The sequence below is a fragment of the Corapipo altera genome, unplaced genomic scaffold, assembly GCF_003945725.1.
Source record: "Corapipo altera isolate COAL_440 unplaced genomic scaffold, ASM394572v1 47, whole genome shotgun sequence".
NCBI lineage: Eukaryota > Metazoa > Chordata > Aves > Passeriformes > Pipridae > Corapipo > Corapipo altera.
This window is the reverse complement of record NW_020884897.1, coordinates 5,672,758-5,685,641: the sequence shown is the minus strand read 5'-3', so window position 1 is coordinate 5,685,641 and position 12,884 is coordinate 5,672,758. Positions and strand designations below refer to the sequence as shown.

Genomic DNA, 12,884 nt, shown 5'->3' with positions numbered 1-12,884 from the left:
TGGAAAATCTCAATTAAAAAATGTAAAAATGATTAAGCAGCTGCTGATTAGGATGCAGGGCTGAATTTTGGCATTTAGTGAATTGAGAGTTAATGTCAAAATGGCATTCCATTTCAAGAGACTAATAATTGCTTTAGTTTCGTGGACACTCAGCTTTCCAAGGTCAGCTGGCTTTCCCGGATTCTCGATTCTGCAAGGTTTAATTCTCATACCTTATATGTGTCTGTCTTGAATATATTGTTCTTGAAAGAGCAAATCATGGGAAGGGTCTTTTCTGCAGGCAGTGATGTCATTAGACATCCCTGTTGGAAAGTAGTCTTGTTATAGATATGCCCAATATTGCAAGGTCACTGTTAGGTATTTTTAATTCAGCCACATTTTCTTGGTGAAGTTAAAGTGTATGTAGATGTAGTTCTAAAAATGCAAGCTTTGCACCTTTGACTAAAAGCTGTGCTTGTGCTTTTAGTCAAAATTTTGTGCCAAACAAAACGTAACAAGTTGGATGCTATCAGTGGAGTTTGACCAGTTTAAAGCATCTGTTCTTTTCAAGATAGTCCTGTTTTTGCTTCAGCTATTAACGTGATCAGTGATGCTTTGTCTACCATTTTTCTGTTGTTTCTCATCAAAGAGTGCCTTAGGCGTTCACCATGTGCAGATATCTCAATCCAGCTTCTGTAAGAAGTGCAAAATTTTTGTGATGAAACATTCAGTTTTCTCCCCAAGCCTCACTGATTAACTAGATGGTTCTGATATTGCTGTTAATATTTCTACCTTATTCTGTCTGCCGTGGGTTTTTTTCTTCTTGCATTTCATTGAAAAAGGCTCCAAAGTCATGTTTCACACACTGTTCTGATCCCACATTTCCATGTTGAATATTCTTTAAGTGAAGATTATGGTCTGGATTTATGGTCTGGGTTATTTTTTTTTTTTAATGCTTTTAATGCTTCTGAACATGTTTCAAAACCTTTTTGGTTTACAGTTATTACATTCATGTAACTGAGCATACTAAGGATTCAATAGTTTTCTTAGCCTTGTTAGCAGCCTTAATAGCTGATAGCCCAGGCATCCAGCTTTGAATTTGTCTCACTTCCCATGCTGTTCACTTCTTTGTCAGTCTGTCAGAACAGACTAGAGCCAGCATGTTTTACATGCCTTCAACCCATCCTACTTACCTCTCTTTGCTCTCTTGCACAGCTTGAAATACCCCATTATCTCTTCTAACCTTCCCCCAACCCAATGTTGGAGTTGCCAAAGTGCCACAAAAAGCAATTCTTTATGTTCTTGAACCTTCTCTGGTGTCATTGGCGAACTTCTCAAGGCAGAAATGGCTTCCTAATTAATAGAGAAATATAAGAAATTGAATAATCTACTCCTTAAACTATAAGACAAAGTGCTTAAAAGCCCTATAGCTAAAAGAAAAAAGAAGTGTTTTATTTTGGGGTGTGGGGTGTGTAACATGCAAAGTTTGATTACACTCAGTGTAAGCCACTAGAGTTTTGTCAGTTGCTTTAAAAAAGATGTAGATGATAAATCTGTATCCAATTGCTTTTGAGTGCTTTAAGCTTCACTACAATAGATGGAAAGAATCTTAATTCCATTCTTGAATGCATGCAGTAAAAAGTGCTATGATTTTTTTTTTTCAGCTGACCTACAGAGGATTGTAAGAGGGTCCTTTCTTTGTATTCTATCTGTGCAGCAGTAGTGCAGGGATAAATGGACCTTTTTTTATCCCATCACAAATGTAATGGAATTGATTTAAAAATATTTGCACCTTAACTAATTTACTAACTTGCCATTGAGTAATCCTCATACAAGCTAGTTACTGTTTTTATTGCTGTATCATTTTATTATTTTTAAGATAGCGAGAAAGGGAGACTGGCAATTTTCTCTAAATGTCATGAAACACATGTCTCTGGAATACACATTGTTGATTTAAATGCTAAAAAAAATGACTCTTGAGTGCTAACAGTCATCTCTGAATTCCCTTCCTTTCCCTTCTGTGTTAATTCCTGGAGAACAGGATGCTCAGGGGGGACCTTATTACTCCCTACAGCTACCTCAAAGGAGGTTGTAGCCAGGTGAAGCTCGGCCTCTTCTCCCAGGCAACCAGCAACAGGACAAGAAGGCATAGTCTTAAGCTGTACCAGGGGAAGTTTAGGTTGGACATTAGGAAGAAATTCTTCACAGAAAGGATGATTAGATATTGGAATGGGCTGTCCATTCCAATGGGAGGTTGTGGAGTTACCATCCCTGGAGGTGTGCAAGGAAAGACTGGACATGGCACTCAGTGCCATGGTCAAGTTGATATGGTGGTGTTTGTTCAGAGGTTGGTCTCTGATCTCAGAGGACTTTTCCAACCTGATTGATTCTGTGATTCTGTTGTTCCTTCATGGTTCATTCTTACTGTTTCTCAAGTTGGAGAAAAAGGCTTTGCTGGTATTTGGATATAAATCCATAGGCAGACTTTGGCAATTATGTGTAGCTCCTTCTGGAATCAAGTGCTTTTAGCACTTCCGAAACCTGAATGCACTCAAATGTGGAGGTACTGGTGTTCTCCTTACCTGGGACTCCTTTGTTCACTGTCATCTCCTTGTGAGATGGGCAGCCTGTTGTCCATATCTGGAGGTTTTAAACACCTGGCTTCCCCCCAGGCTGCAGATGGCTCAGGGTGGGGATACACTTTGTTCCCTTGGTGCAGGAAATTTCATCCCAAATAGAGATTCCTTTAGGTTTTGTTTCTGAATTTTCCTGCTTGAAACAAGAGAGGCATATTTGAGCGCTCAAATTTTACCTACAATTTGATGTGCCTTGAATAAATTTATCTGAAAACTCTGGTTTTATCCATTTTCATCCCACACACAGATTAACGTGTGTATGTAGATGCCTTTCCAAGGGTGCAAAAACCATGTTATCTCCCGGCATTCAGTGGCAAATCCCAGTTCAGGTTGCAAATCAAAACGGAAAGAGCAGTGTTAACTTCTTTTTTTGGTGCATTGCCAGCGAGGGTTCTGCATCAGCATTTCATGGTCCAGCATTTCCAATGTTTGTTTCTTTTCCCCCTTCCCCTATGTGTGAAATTTCAGCAGATTGTTATGCAAAACAGTTCTGTGTCTCAGTGTGACTGGGGAGACAGCTGTTCGGCCTAATGAGGAGTGCGAGCACCGCGGTATTTCTGGTGATTGAGACCCACGGAGGGAGCAGGATGTGCGAGGCCAGGCAGCGGTGTGTGGTGAGGAAGTGCCACGCTGTCAGCTGGAAGTACACGCTCGGCTGCTCCCTATGACAAGATAAATGAGTTTTGCTGGGGTTTGGCGGAGGCTGAGGCTTTTTTGGAGAATGGTTGTAGCACACCAAACTCCCTGTGGGACCCACAGTTTGAAGTGTCATAAGACTGCTTCCTCTTTGCCTGTTTTTTTTTTTAATGTCCTACAATACCTGTCATCTTTTTGAGTTATTAAAAACCTAATGTCTTCTAGCATTCAATTAACATGGGGTCTGATGATCTTTTGTTGACACTTTTTATTAATTTAGCCAAGGGGATGTTAACCAGAGTTTTATCTGAAGACTAATACAAACAGAAATTAAATGTACCCACATGAAAATATAGGGAGAAGGCTTTTAATTTTTGTGATATGAATGAGGTTAGAGAGGCAATACTTTTGAAAGGTTATCTGTGTATTGGCAGCTCTGTTAACTTCTTTCTTCCCACACAGACTTTGCTTCCCTTTCTTCTCAACATCCCCCTTTGGCTGGGCTGAAGTCCTGTTTTAGTTTATAAATAGAAAGTGGCTTTTCTTCTTGTTGCTATTTTGTTTTAATTAAAACAAACAAAGACAAAAATAAGAAAAAAATTGATGAGATGCATCTATCTCACATTAATAGATACCCCAGTCTGGAATAGCAGAGGACACAAAACATGGTCTGTACTGTGTAAGATCTATGAGCTCAGCACTTGCTCGTGTTTTTTAAGTCAGTAGTGCATGTTTTTGAATTTACATGTATATGGTTTTTTAAATATCAACTCAATATGTTCCATTTTATTAAAAAACCCCAACAAAACAAACTAGCCAAAAAACCACTTGGTCTTTACTCAGATGACAATGAAGTGCTGATAACCCTCCCCAGAGTTGTCAGGTTTGTGAGAATGATACTGCTTTTGCCTTTCTAGACTTGTTGTTAAGTTACATAAAACTTCAAATCTTGCAATCTTATTTTGAAAATGAGATATATTTGAGAATTGAATCAAGTGTATCTACAGGTTTTCCTAGAAGAGTCTTGTTTGATTTTGTTAAAAGCACAGTGTCTGGGAAGTGTTATGCAGATATCCATACACTGTTTGCTTTGGAACTGGGACCAAAATCCCTGATCATAAACAGTGGGTTCAGTAAAAAGTGCAAAGCTCCGTATGTAAAAGGCTGTTTCCATAGTCACATGTGCTTGCAAATAGTGCACATCCCAGCCTGCAGTGCCTTACAGGGACAAACTGAGGGTGGGCAGAGGGCTAAGACCACTAAACACCTTTAAAGTTGTCAGTGAAAACAGACCAGCAGCCTTCCTTTTGTCTTTCTATCACTTTCCCTGTTGCCAGAGAGCTACAGCAGAACTTAATTGCATTTTTATTTTGCAAACTTTTTCTTTGTGTATGCAGTAATATCTGAATGGTTAAGCTGAAAACAGTACAGAAAAGGATTTTGTTATCTTTTGGGAGTCTTCATTTTACAGGAGCAGGAAGGGTTGAGCTGACATTCTGTTCTCCTGGCAATGGTTCTGAGTGTTTTCATTTTAAAAATTATAAATCTAAGGATTAGAGAACTTTATGTAGTCAAAGAAACCATGTTTGAAAGTGATAAGTGATAAAGGAGAACCACTATGAGATCAAAGAAGCTGGAAAGCTGTTTAAAGTTTTGAAAAAGAAAGCACCCAAAATCGGAGGGTTATTTTAAGACAGTTTCACAATGTATTCCAGCTGTAATTGAAATAAAATGTATGATGGGAAAACAGATCAAATTTGTTTGTTGGCAGCACTCACCTGGAGAATTTTGTATGACTTGAATTCCTTATGCTGTTGTGTACAAGGAAGTCTCCCAATGTGTGTGCAAATTATGGAGCTTGAGTAGAGAATTTTAACCTTAAGAACAGTGTTTCAAATGTGTTGCAGCAGTATAAAGGGAAAGCTTGAAATATTTTTCTGAGATATTTTGCAGCTTGGGTAAAGAAATAGTGAGAAGATAGATGTTGGTAAATTTAAAGGAGATTGGGCTGGTAGAAGACAAGGTTGGTGCTAAGAAATGCCAACTGTGTTGTGCAGCAGCTCGAACTACATGAATGAGTTTTCTTCCCAAGTGCAAAGGTGCCTTATGAAAGAGATTTAGTAGTTGTAGCCTTCATGTATGTTTTAACTTCTTGACTTTTGGTTCATAAAGTACAGAAGATTAGTCAAAGACCTCTTGGTTCTTATTGTAATCATCTCCCTGGTAGCTTAGCTGCACTCTAATAATGCATTAGGAAACTTGGTATCATGAATAAAGTGGGCCTTCGTCCTAATTAAAACTTAATTTGGTGTCAATTTAAATTAAGAGGCTTGCATAAACTGGTCCATTGTGACCTGGCTTGTGCTAATCTCAATCAGCAGCTTGGATAGGACATGAATTCAAATTTCTGCAGAACAACAAAAGTGACAGTAACAACTGACAACTTAAATTAAAATTACTAAATTCTAAGAATTGACGTGTGTGACCCAAGTTACAAGATAGGTCATTAAATCAAATCTGTAGAAACAGAGTTGAGAAGCCTTCCCTAATGATTGTAGGGAGAGACAGAAATGCTTTGTTAGTACATTATGTGGGCAGAAAATAACTGGTTATGGATTGGGAATTCACACAATTGCAATGAAAATAGTAGTACAAAAGCTTTTACTTGGTTAATATAAAGCAAAGGTAAAAGATTAAAAAAACCCACCATAGACTAATCATGAAAACTGTTCATTTGAGCCCAGCAGTATACTGTCTTCTGAAAGTATAAAATACAAAGATAATAAAATTCTAAAATAAAATTAATTATAAAATCTCTTCTGGAAGTAGTATTTTGCACTTTCAGTTGCTACAAATATTCTCATAAGTCTTTCTGTGACTCCCCTTGTGCATTTATAGACATAATGGGTAAAATTTGAAAGAGCTGTATGATCGTCCTTCTTACTACTTTTTGCCATTTTTTCATCTGACTCTCAGACTTACCTGCTTGTAAAACAGGAATAGAAATCACAATTAGGAATTGCTAGATTGCTGTAGCTATTGGCAGGCTCTGTGTGTGGATTACAGCATGTTTATGTGTGTGTACAAAATAGCTTTAGCTACACCTCAGGTAGGTATTGGGGACCTCCTCAGTGTCTGTGCAGGGAGTGACAAATTCCTGGAGTAGTTCTACAGAAGTCTTTGGATGGAAAGAAAAGAACTTGACTACTAGTCTCAAGGCACTTAAGAGGAAGAATTGTACTCTATGCTACACATTCAGTTTGTGTTGTCTGATAACTACTGGACATTAGTGCAGAACTTCAGAAGTGAATTAAGGTTTCAAGACTGGACATGTTTAGCTCATATCAGGATCAGTGGAATATGAAAGATGCCTCCAGAGTGAGCCTCTAGTGTTGGGCTGCTTCTCTTAGCAATTGGGCCAGTCAGATTATTTTTAAAAAAATAAAATAAAAAAGACGTATGTTAAAGGAAACACAGGAAGAGAAATTACAATTTCTAAATCAGATTTTAGTTTAATAAAGAACTTTAGAGTTTAATGTCTTTCTCTTTACTTCTGATTGTTTAGCACTGTGACATCTGCAGTTTTCACTGTGGGAGACAATGTTGTTTCTGGTAGTGATGACCGTACAGTAAAAGTCTGGGATTTGAAAAACATGAGATCTCCTATTGCAACAATCCGTACAGATTCTGCAGTCAACAGGTAAGCAGATCTCTTACTGTTTTTCTTCATTCATGTCTTCTTAATTAATTCATAATTTCTTTCACCTGTGGGAGTGGTCCAGAGCTGAGACACAGAGGTTTAGACTGGACATTTTTTTACTAAGAGGGTGGTCAAGTCCTGGAACAGACTTCCTAGAGAGATAGTCGATGCCCCAAGCCTACCAGTCTTGAAGAGGCATTTGGGCAATATCCTTAATAACATGCTTTAAATTTGGTCAGGCCTAAATTGATCAGGCAGTTGGAATAGATGATTGCTGCAGGTACCTTCCAACTGAAATAGTCTTTTCTATTAATTCACTGAATATAAATTTAATTTTAGTCCCTAAAATTGGAGTTGAGATTTGTAAGAATTTGAGAAGGGTCTGAAATGGTTTTATAGAATGCTTGTGTAGTCAGCATTAATTTTCAGTAAATACATAGCATTGTTTTTCTGAGATTTTTTTATATGGGATGCAAATGTTAAGGCTGTTTGAGGATCTGGCACAATAGAAAATACCTTAAAGGTTCAATACTTTTTCCTCTTTCCATTTGTGAATTCTTATCAGGAAAAATTCAGCTGCGTCCGTTCCCGTGAGCTTAAATTTGTGCTGTCAGGTTCTATTTGCCAGGCTCGTTGTTTCGCGCGTAACCTACTTTTGTCTCTTCTGTGCAGGATTAACGTATGTGTTGGCCAAAGAATCATCGCCCTCCCACATGACAACCGACAGGTCAGATTGTTCGACATGTCAGGAGTGCGATTAGCTCGGCTCCCTCGCAGTAACAGACAGGTAACTGGGTGTTTATAGCCCTCAAGTACGTCTGCTCTTATTTCACACAAGGTTAAAAGCAGGATTTGGGCTCTCCAGCTTAAAAGCTGAACGAATGATGAACAACACTTGTCTAAATAAACGTGCTGCCCTTGGTTACGGAAAAGAACCAACATGCAAATATGAAACATTTTGAACTTTTTTACTGGAATTGCAAATAATGTTTCGACTGCCTTTCATAATTTTTTCTCCTTACTAAAGTGAAACGGAAGAAGTGTCTAAGAGACTTTCAGAGGAGTTTTAATGCCTTGATGTGAATTGTGTCAGGAAAGTGGCTCACTATGAGATTTAATGGTGGTTTTCTTGTGTTTGTGTTTTGGGTTTTTTTAATTACGCAGAGTTTAATTTGATATATATGCCAGGTTGGATGAGGCTTTGAGCAAGCTCGTCTGGTGGAAAGTGTCCCTGCCCATGGTAGATGGGTTGGAACTAGATGATCTGTAAGGTCCCTTCCAACCCAAACCATTCTATGATTCCATGATGCAGGAACAGAAGGAAAAAGTGGGGGTCAGTTTTGTGAGCTCACCTTTTACGATTCGGTGATAAATTTTAATTTTTTTTTCTTCCACGCTTATGCGTGTACATTCTTGATATTTAGTACCACATAATAAAAAAGCCTTGCTGCACCCATCAAGCTTTGTGCATTTGTGGTGCTATTTAGCATGGCAAGCATCACTAATAGAGCAAATTAGACTAAGTGAAATTAATTGATTATGCCACTTTAGTAGGTGTTTTTTGGATTGATTCAGCAGTTCTTGACAGAATTTAGGAAGGAGTTTTAAGACTTATTTAGTCTATTTTAGGATTTTTCTAATTTGGGTTTTTTTTTTAGTTCATTGTAGTCTTGAGGGTTTTTTTTGTGTGTATGTGCATGTCTTTTTTTTTTTTTCCTTAGTAGTTCCATTCAGACTGATGCTACTGAAACCATGGACAGTTTATCTATTCATCTGTCTGTCTATCTATCTATCTATCTATTTATTTAATTTTTTAACTTAAATGTTGGTCAGAATCCTATTTTGGACACTTTTGTTACTATTGGACTTGAACTTGTCAGTGTGATATTCCTCCTGCTCTAGTATTATCCCTTCTGAATTATGAACATGATGGACACTTATTCTTGCAGGCTTGTAACAACGTATTTGCCAGCAAGTAGTTCCATATTTTAAGATTGCTTTTATAAATAAAAATTCCGAAATCAAAATTCAATTTGCTGTCGCAAATAAAAGATAGCAAACACACCTTGGAAATCTCAAAGGTTTAGATGCACCTGTTTCTGTGCCTCTGTCCTTACTGATCCAGTGCTGGATCTCATAACTGTAAAGACTTACCTTGCAGATGAAGGTAACAGTGACTTTTAGGATCCTCAATAACTGTTTGTAAAAACTAGGATGAGCACTGGCAAGTTTGCCTTGCTGACACAGAGGTTTCCCAGTGCCGTGTCTGTAACGCTGCTGTCTCCCGGCTGTCACAGGGGCACAGGAGGATGGTGTGCTGCTCTGCCTGGTGTGAGGACCATCCCATATGTAACCTCTTCACGTGTGGGTTTGATCGTCAGGCTATCGGGTGGAACATCAACATCCCTGCTTTGCTACAGGAGAAATGAAATCCTGAAGGAGTTTCTGCGTTTGTGTCACCATGGACTTCTACACTTGGGCAGACTGCTCTGAACACTGGTCTGCTCCCGCTGTAAAAGCTCTTCCATAAGGGGAGGCTTGAGCAAATGTTGTTCTTGTTACCACATTGTGCACAGTTTGCATGAGTTGTACAGAAGATGTGATTTTTTTAATGATTAGTTTGTCTTGTGTATGAACTTTTATATTTTGGCATCCACTGGTCAATATGTTCACTGTTGCATAGAGCACATAAATGTTCATAAGTTATTTAGCATTCAGTAGTTACACAGTAGGGCATTACATTTGTGACATAAATGTGAAACTTATGTAATTACTGTAGACAGTGTATAGCAGTCTGTTATGTTTTTCCATGACTCTACATATCTGCCTTGTGTTTAAAAGAATCTGCAGGGCTAAAACTTTGAAATGAAGTGTGAGTTTCACTAGTTGTATGATTGTAAACATTTTCCTGTTTGCATCTGATTTGGAATACTTTTTTTAGTGCTGCGTTATAGTGCAACTTCAGCTCCATTTTTATTCCAGTTACTGGAGAAATAGTAGATTTGAGAAGGAAAATGCAAGCAACTTGTAGTGAATATAGACTGCCAGGTTTATTTGTAATGCTTTTTGTACTTTTTCTTTTGAAAAAAGAAAAATATTTGTTCTGCCCTTCTTATATAAAGTGATTCTAAAACCTCATTGCATTTCATACTAGCAAAAATCCAGAATATTATAATTCTAATCACTGAAATCTGGTCAAACAAATTCTGAAGCACTTTAGTTTATAGCTATTGTTATAAACCGTTTATGAAAGTTTGACTTTACCAGTGAATGTGAGCTGACCTTTGTAAGAAGGATTACTTCTTTTTGGTGATCTGCCCAGAAAGGAAATAGGTTTTTTTTGGGGGTGGTGTTTTAGTTTATGTACCTACAGTGAGCATATTTTTAATTGTGTTCACTTCCCATATTTTTATTTTGAGCCAGCAATACAAAGCAAATGAGTACTACCTCAAAAATGAATGTTGGTCAAGATGTGTCGAATCTCTCTGTAGCCTAGAAAAAAGCACTTTTGGTCTCTGCCTGAAGTACTATCTCTGACAGGAGAGGAAAGACAATCATACTACATGTGATCCTTAAGGTAATTAACACATAAAGCTAGTGGAGCAATACAGTCAGTAAACATCATCTGTTACCTTTCTGTTATCAGCCAGGACAAGGGCTGCTGCAGTCCCTGTCCTGTTCCAGAAGGGGATAATTAACACAGGTCTCCCTTCTTTCTCCCAAATGATCTTACTCTGGTTTTGCTCTCACTGTGCTTGGCTGTTTTTTGCACTGGCAGTGGGGTGTTACACTGCAGCTGCTGCTGATGTAAGTAAATGCAAGTGGCAGCTGATGTCTTCAAAAGAACAGAAAGGCTGCTTCAGACAGACACCTCTTTTTGGCTAAAGGGAGATGCTGCCCCTATAACTGTCTGACATATCACAGTACAATATGAAGGGTGAGGGTAAGCCAAGGGGTACACTCTTACAGTGGGAATTATGGGGTTTATGGTGTGTTGGCAGAAGTATTAGGAGCGTTTTATCTCATCATTATGATTTTGTGAAACTGCAGCTGTGCTCATGTCCTCTAAGCACTGTTTATAATGACATGAAGACAGATGTGTTAGCTGGTTCTGTTAACTAACATATATATGGCATGGGAGTGCAATGGGATTGGATGATGAATGCATCAGTGAGGAATTTTAGGAAAACAGGGGTCCTAGACATAGTTTTGGAGTGTAGCATTAAGGAAGCTCAAAATATTTAATGGAGGATATATATGTAGTATCTTTATAGTACAGGTCATCACAGTAGTTTGATCCCTTGTTTTTTTCTTTTGTAGGGTTTGGGTTGTTGTTTTTTTTGTTTGTTTGTTTGTTTGTTTGGGGGTTTTTTTGTGTTTTTTTTTCTTTTTTTTTTTCTTTTGAGATACAAGATACATACACAGCTGTGCTGAAGTAATCTTAAATACCAAAACCAGTGAGGTTGCACAAAGCAGCTGCAGAGTTTTAAGTCTTCTGCTGATAAAAGTTAAATGATGGTGTCAAAGTTTATTTTCACTTTTTTTGTTTCCTGGGTTTTTAACTCTGGGGTAAAGCTGTTTAATGTTGAGTTACAGGTTTTATTCCTTAAGAAGACAAGACTCATTTTCTTTTAGTTGGTGACAGGAAGAATTTTACAAAGGTTTATGATGTTTAAAAATAGAGAGAAAAATGTCTGGCCAGTTAAATCAGTTTCTCCAGCATGGCCTGCATGTAGTATCTTGAGCAATGGCTGTCCTTTATTACCTGAGGTGGGGGAGAGGCTCACTGGTTTTGGTCCTGCTAAACTAAAGTGTCTCTTTAAGCTTCTCTAATACATATGTAATACAGGACCACTGGACTCTATGCAGTTTTATCATCATTGCTGCAAACTTTTTATATCACCAGAGGGACCGTCCTCTGGTACCAGGAATGGGTTATTACATTGTTTCATTTTGAAAAAATCAAGCAAACAAGGTGCTAGAGCCACGTTCTTATGAGCAGGCTAATACTTAAATCAGCTGAACACTTAACTATCACGTAGCTTAATTTTATATGCTGTACTGAAGGGTAAGCAGAACTGCCATTCCCCTTGAAGCAAACATGTGAGCCGTGGTGAATAATACAACGTTGGCTTAATATGTGGAAAGCATTTCATGGCTTTTAATGTTCTAAAAAGTGTTTTTCAGCACTGAACAATGTCTAGCATTTCATAAAATGGAGAAGAGTTGCAGTTACAGTTTCAGTATTGTGCAGAATTTCACAGAAAACTCATCACTGGGCAAAACCAAGCTTCTGTGTCTTTCTCTCAAGCAATGCACATCAGTTTTCACAAAGTTTGTGTATAATATAAAGTCAGAAAGATCTGGAATGAGACATCTTATTTGTTGCCTAAATTTGTGAAAACTACCTTTTGGGGAAAAGAATTTATAAGTTATGTGGAACCACTTTTTATTATTCTGCTAATTTGTTTTTAGATGTAAAATGTTTTTCTTCATTACAATTCAAAATGCATTAAAACATTCAACAATTTTTTTTTTGCAAGTTGCTGTTCTTCTGTGTTGCATTAAAGTTGGTGTCAGTATTTCACTTTGTTAGTAGTCAAAGGATCTTCCTATCCACATTCCACTCTTTTCCACTCAAAAAGGTTGTTTCTGAGGCATTGATGAGCACAGCTCCTCTGGAAGAGAGGGACAAGGCTGTTTACTACAGCAGGAGCTCTGTAGTGCTAATGATCATGCTGCCAGTAAGGTATCTAGAGTGAAAAGGTGCTCAGGCCTGCATTTGTACTGTCTTCTCCAGTTCTGTATGGAAAGAAATTGTAATTGCATTTTGTTATGCAAAACTGTCTGTGTGACTTTTCACAGTGCTGTACAAATTGACATTTTTAAACGGAATCTAAAGCAGGTTTTTAATATGGGGTTTTTTTTATATG

General features: G+C 37.9%; 1 protein-coding gene across 4 annotated transcripts in view; it reads left to right on the top strand.

Moving 5' to 3' along the window:
* WDR37 (WD repeat domain 37) overlaps positions 1-12,484 on the top strand; it is a 45,632-nt gene extending 33,148 nt beyond the window's left edge. For all 4 annotated transcript variants that reach the window (XM_027648496.1, XM_027648495.1, XM_027648497.1 and 1 more), the window contains 3 exons: positions 6,817-6,951; positions 7,624-7,738; positions 9,249-12,484. In XM_027648496.1, coding sequence (XP_027504297.1) covers positions 6,817-6,951; positions 7,624-7,738; positions 9,249-9,380 — 382 coding nt within the window. In that variant the 3' untranslated portion in view covers positions 9,381-12,484. The remainder of the gene's footprint in view (positions 1-6,816; positions 6,952-7,623; positions 7,739-9,248) is intronic.
* The last annotated feature ends 400 nt before the right edge of the window (positions 12,485-12,884 follow it).